Here is a 6527-nt window from a genome sequence, read left to right as displayed (position 1 = left end):
GCATGTGACGGACCGAAGCGCAAAATTTCCATGTAAGCAACCAATCAGACTCTAATGTGTATTTCTGCACTGCTTGACTGGGCCATAAATCATGTACAGGTTACCAAACACGCACCGGAACGAAAGAGGGCCAACTTACCCTGTGGGCGATGTGCATATGGCGCCATGTGCTCTACAAGCGGTGCGGTCGCCGGCGATAGAGCGAGCGGCCCTAGCACTGGTTCTGAATGAATCCTCCTTCCTGCAACAGCGAGCCAAACAAAGGCGACATCCCATCATTGATGCTCCGCCTTCCACGCACATATCCACGATCTGCCCCTGCTGGATCGGAGCTACCTCCCCAATTCAGCAGCCGCCCGCACCTCCCGGCCTGACTTTCAAGACTGTCATATCCATCTCATTCTTGCAATCTTGCATATTACTCTGTGTCCATGAATTCCTGCATATTACTCATTCTTCCTAGTTATAGCAGTCAGACCAGAACATTAATTTTCTGAATTCTGATCTAAATCCGGCAGCAGCCAAGTGTTTCCACAAAACAGCATGATAATGTGCATTCATATGGTTCAGTATACCGTAGGGGCCGGGCACTGTGTTACTACTAGTTAAACCAATATCAGGATAAACAGTTTGCATGGCCTTCACTGATTTAAGAGATTTTTCATTTCCCTCAATTAGCCTTTTTCTTTCCCACCTATACTCCACATTATAGTCTCCCAAAGGACAAGGTAATTACACGCCAATATTGACCGGACGTTTTCTGGCCTGGACAGTTTTGGACCAACCAAAAATTGTCACATGACAAATTATTTTACTCCCTCCGATTCATAATAACTATAGAGGGTTTAGTTCAAGTTTGAGCTAATTTGACAAAAAAAAACATCGACACTTATAATGGATTGAAGGGGGTAACTTGTCTTGGCCACAGTTGCCATCCACCATTCAAATTGGAAGACCAACCTTCCGATTTTTTACGATATTTGTTTGACGAATCGTCCGCTCCAGTAGATTAAAATAAAATATGAGTGTTCTCTTTTTTTTTTATCTTCGTAATAATTTGCATGCTCTCATTGGTTTTCCATTAAAAAAAAATCCTCAACTAGCCTTATTTGTTCCACACCTGCTCCACATTACAGTCTCCAAAAGGACAAAGGGACAGATGAAAACACGAAAAGAAAAAAAGGGCGAAACAGGTCAACACACTCGAAAGATAAGAAAGGGTTTCAGAAAACAAGATACCTTTGCTTATAAGCTAAGACACAAATAGGTGGCTGCCCCCTTTGTTGGAACGTAGCTAGTGGCGGACATTCACCCATGCATGCATGCATGCACGGCAGATGCATCCACGCACCGGCGCACTCCCAACGGTACCTGTACGTACGTGCATCGCTGACAATTAGAGTCCACAAAATTCTTCTTATTCTCACTTTACCTCGAATATTTGTTGAGCTGGCAGAAAGACAAGAGGAAACATGCCTAGCTTGTCACCTACTGAATCCCTAGCTAGCCCGATCCATAAGGTTGGCCCTAGAGAGATGGAATCAACTCCTTCCCCCTTCCCCTATCTCCACCCTCTACAGTAACCGGAGGCTCTCCACCGAGATCTGGCCCGATCCCGAGCCTCTCCGGCGGTGTTGCCGGCCGGAGATGGCGGAGGTGAGGTGCCAGAGTTAGTTCTTTAGGGTTTAGGAGTAGTTTCCCGGCGTTTTGCCGGTTAGGTTTGGAGTAGAAGCTCTGGCTCGGGCCAGATCCAGAGCTTGCCGAGATCTGGCCGCGTCCCTCTTGCTCCGGTGGCCGGAGCCAAGGGTGCTCCTCCTCGACCGATCTCAACAATAAGGCCGGCGTCATATCCATCGAGCTTCTTGGCGCCTCTTTATCAGCTCCTGGGCAGAGGCTAGATCTGAAGGTGGCAGGGGCTGACTGCCTCTCTGGTGCTCTGGCGCGGCACCAGGTGGCCCATCGCCGACGACCTCCAACCAGATCCATGGTGGATCTTCGTCTGGAGCTCGTCGACGGCTACGCCCTTGGATAAGGTGCCTAGGAGTCGTCAGCTGGTGAGAAGATGGCCCCTTGCCTCCTTGGCCGGCCATGGTGGCGAGGGAGGTGGGTAAGGAGGTGGGCTGCGTGGTCTCTTTCGGCCTGGCCGGCCATGGAGGCGAGGAGGCGGAAGGTGCTGCGCAGCTCTGCTTCTTCTTCTTGCTGATGATGATGCTGTAATTGTTGCGGCCGGCTCTCTCCCTTGCTTGCTCAAGTCCCATGGTGGTGGCTTGCTTGTGGGAGTTGTTTGTCGTCGGCGTCGGCTTTGTTGTGGAGCTCATCTCCGATGCTGTTAGGCGTTGGACGGAATTACAGTAGGGCTGTCGTTCCCTCGCTGCTTGGCTCCAGCTGATGGAGCTCTCCTGTGCTTCGTCTCCAAGTGGTGCGTCCCCGGAGATGACGTCGCAGTCCGTCGGTCGAGCCTGATCTGGAGGAAGAAGACGGAGGACTGGATCACGTTTTCTGGTTTTGCTTAGGGTCCTCTTTGCATGTCTTAGACCCCTGTGTAATTTTATGTATCTTTCTGGGTCTCTTTGTACTCCAGTTTATTAATGCAGCTTTGTCGGGTTTACGCCCGATTGATTTTCAAAAAAAAAAAAAAAAACTAGCCCGATCCATGCATACCCAGGCCTTGCGCGCGTGTCCCAACTTCCACCCCTGATGCTCATTGTTTTTGATCTAGGTTTATTTCCATATCTAAGCTGTTGTTAGAAGGATGGCAACTTTTGGACATAGCTTAACTATGATCCAGGTATGCTCAGAACAAAATCACAAGAGAAGCTCACAGGTCAGAGCAGAACAACCTGCAGGTAACCCTGCAAGTTCAGCCACACTTTGTTGTTTATTCGTGTTGAAATTTCACAGTTAGGCTGTTGTTAGTAGGATATATACTGATGTGATACGCCAAACTGACAGCAACTTTTGGAGAGCTACTCGATCACCAACCAAGCTCAGAACAAGATCACAAATAAAGAAAAAGTTCACAGGTCAGAACAGAACAACTTAAAGCAGCAAGCTGAGCCACACCCTGCTTGTTGTTTATACTTGATTTCCATCCAACGTGATGGCCACGTAGGAGATGCATGCTAGTGCGCAATCTACTCGATCAGATCTGCTGTCTATAAAACAACTGGATCTCGCTTGACAACAAAACTCAGGGTACACGATGCTGAGTTCCTTGACACCTACGGTACAGAGTTGAGAGATAGACAAGCTCTCAAGCGTCCTACAGTCTACTGAATGTATACTTGCACAGTGATGGAGTTAACTGATTGCGCCACATACGTGCACCCGTACGCACTGGTCTGCATGCTACAGGTAAACAAAGAAGCGGAAATGTACTCATCTGCATACCACAATTATGCGCATGAACAGTTGAGGAAATGGGCGAATCATTCAAGCCTGGAGGCTGGAGGAAGGTAGCGTAGCGCTGTCTGGGTCGATCAGATCTGGCGCCATTACAGCCCCAGATCTGTTCTGCTCTGCACTCTGCATCCTGCTAGAGCTCGCGCACGCATCTTTGTTTTGGGAGGTATCCAAGAGAAGAGACCAAGGCAGCAAGAGGACACGCTTTGGAAGCTCGGGTCAGTCATAGGCCACTTTCCTCCTCGCATACCCCCAATTCACGTCTCTGACTCTCTAACGACTTCTCTCTCTAGTTCTTCCTCTCTCTCTCTCATCAGCAGAGAGAAACTGATCACAATTGGCTTCCAGTGTCCGCGAATTCAGTGAATTCCGAAGTAAGAAACAGATGAGAAAGCAGAGAACACCAGCACAGATACAATTTACAGCTTTTTTTCGGAACCACTGTGAAACGATGAATTTTGGAGATCATCGCCAGAAAGTTCTCTCGTTTGCATAGAGAAAATGGTCACAGTTGGCTTCCATTGTCCGCAAATTCAGTGAATTCCGAAGAAAGAAAAATAGAGCAAAGCTGAGGATTATGCAGACAAGACCAGCACAAACACAATATACACCCTTTGTTCTGAACCACTGTGAAACGGTGAATTTTGCAGTTCATCACCAGAAATTTGATAAGTACGTAATTTTCATTAATTCACAAAAACAAGTTCTTCAGATTGTAGAGTTCACACAATTTCTCACTAGAGAATTAAGGGGGGAAATACAGTTCTGCAGATTATACATGTCTCCATCTCTCTCTCTCTCTCTCTCTCTCTCTCTCTCTGACTCTCTAACCACTTCTCTCTCTCATTAGCAGAGAGATACTGATCACAATTTGCTTCCATTCTACAAAAATTTGGTGAACTCCGCAGTTGAAACCCTTTGTTCTGAATCACTATGAAAAGGTGAATTCTCGAGGCTAACCAATTAAAGTAGGCAGGAGCATCAAAGTAGGCAGAAATATGATACCTCTATAATTCATTCATTCATCAAAGTAGGCAGTACAGATTGTAGAGTTTACACAATTCCTCAGGAGAGATGTGAGGGGAGAAATACTGACAATTCGCCACCCTGGAGAGGCGAATTCTCGAGGCTAACTAATCCCCGTAGTCGTCGTCCATCTCCGTATATATGATTCCACGATCGATGCGATGCAGTCTGCTGCATAATTTACAGGAAGACAATTGGCTGAAGTAGGCACGTACGTGTTGGCAGCTGGCAGCATATGTACAATTCGATTATTCAGTCTGGATGGATCTGCATGAGGAAAGGAGAAAGGGAAAAACACATGCCGTTGGCGAGCGAGTGCGCGCGTGGCAATGCCAATGGCGTCGATCATGCATGCCCCGGAGCGCGCGCGCGCAGTGTCGAATTGCAGCTGGAACGAAGAAAGAGCGTCGCTTTTCACGTGCCCAGCGGCAGCGATGATTCCACGACGTGCGCCCGCATCTTCTTGGTGGCAGGCGGCGCCGGCGGCGGCGCGGGCTTGAACACGCTGGCCAGGTCGAGCGGCACCGGGTAGAAGAGCCGCTGCTGCAGCGGCGCCAGCTTCCTCTTCAGCGCCGGGGGCAGCTTCCGCGGCGCCGGCGGGCACACCGTGGCCGGCCTTAGCGCGGACTCGTCGGACGTGGGCGTGGTGAAGTTCACCGCAGCTGCTGCGTCGCCGGCAGCAGCGACGGCGTCGAATTCACAGACGTCTAGCGGCATGGTGGTTCGACACGCCATCGGCGTAGCGTAGCAGCTGGCGTCGTCGGCACCACCATCTCGCTGCGGTGCCTCCTCGAGTTCGCTCGCCGTCGGCGTAGCGCAGCCAATGCCGTCCCCGGCAGCATCGTCTTTAGCTTCTCCCGCCGTGGCTCTCGCCGTCGGTGTGACGCAGCCAGTGTCGGCAGCAGTGGCAGCATCGTGGTCATCAGCTGCCGCTGCCGTGGCCAGCGCGCCTCTGACTGCAGTGGTCTGGATCGGCCGGAGAGCCGCCAATTCCGAGATTTCCGCGACCTCGAGGCCCATCGAATCCAGCGCGCACGCGCAGATCCCGCTGCAGCTGAATTCTCTCGCTAGCTGGATCTTCTTGGAAGAGAGCCCCAGGAAGTAGTTTATGCAGGAGAATTGTCTGTGAGGTGCAGCGCTGGATACTGATCTCGGTCTTTTGTAGTGGCGCAAAAGCAAAGCGGGAGGAGGAGGCAGGCGCGCGCGTGGAAGGTGATGATGGAGAAGACGAGGGAGGGTAGATGAGGAGTAAGTAAAGGAGAAGCAAGGCGAGGAACAGAATTATATGCAGGCAACAAGCAGCTGCGAAGCAAAAGGTTGGGTGCATGTTAAATAGATCATGGGAGAGAGAAGAAGGGTGGCGCAAATGATTGCCGGAGGAAACGATAGAGAGAGAGAGAGAGAGAGAGAGAGAGAGAGAGAGAGAGAGAGAGAGGAAGAAGAAGGGTGGTGAAACTTTTGGAGCTAGGATCGGTTGAGTAGATCGCACCCCTCCTCTTCTCCTCCTACCTTCCCTGTCCGCTCTCTATCTCTCGATCGCCGTGTCTATCAGATGTCAGATGCAGCACCAGAGCCACAGGTAGATATGCCGGCAGCGGCAGGGGCCGCCGGCCGGAATTTTACTGCACCACACCAGGGTCGTTAATTTCTGCAGCTGGAGTTGTTTAAGGACGATGATCAATGTATACTTAATTACTCAGCAGGGCGCCTTAAGAATGTTGCTGCCTACCTAGCTACAGGTGCAGAAGGATGTTAATTTTTTTTTGGCAGAAGCATGTTACTACTATTACAGCATGCAGCATGCAGCACACTGAAGCTAATTTCCAGGGGGCATGAATGATCTCTATAGAATAAGTTGGTAATAGCCATGTTAACACTGTGTGGGTAGCTAGGACAGCTGACTTAACTGCCATGTGGACTGTTTGTTAGTTGGCTCCCATCGATTTTGCCTGCCTGGATGCTTTATGCATACATATGTATGCACATGGAGCTGCCCTCATCGCCACTTAAAACTCTGCTCCTACTGACCAAGGGTCATTTGGAATGTTAATATCCTCTAGAAGCAACATTTTACTATATCTCCAAGGTCTCTTGTTGCG

The 6527-nt window shown here is 49.9% G+C and overlaps 1 protein-coding gene across 1 annotated transcript; it reads right to left on the bottom strand.

Annotated features, from left to right (window-relative positions):
- Positions 1 to 4389: 4389 nt before the first annotated feature.
- Positions 4390 to 5868, bottom strand: LOC127311787 (uncharacterized). The gene has a single exon (XM_051342242.2). It carries the CDS (start codon positions 5446 to 5448, stop codon positions 4843 to 4845), a length of 606 nt encoding a protein of 201 aa, XP_051198202.1. The 5' UTR covers positions 5449 to 5868; the 3' UTR covers positions 4390 to 4842.
- Positions 5869 to 6527: the final 659 nt, after the last annotated feature.

Source organism: Lolium perenne, chromosome 7 (genome assembly GCF_019359855.2).
Source record: "Lolium perenne isolate Kyuss_39 chromosome 7, Kyuss_2.0, whole genome shotgun sequence".
In the NCBI taxonomy this organism is placed as follows: Eukaryota; Viridiplantae; Streptophyta; class Magnoliopsida; order Poales; family Poaceae; genus Lolium; species Lolium perenne.
Note: the sequence above shows the minus strand (reverse complement) of the source record. Positions and strands in the feature narration are given on the sequence as shown.

Excerpts from the sequence above, each read along its gene's own strand:
- LOC127311787 (XM_051342242.2), bottom strand. The coding sequence starts at position 5,448 with ATGGGCCTCGAGGTCGCGGAAATCTCGGAATTGGCGGCTCTCCGGCCG.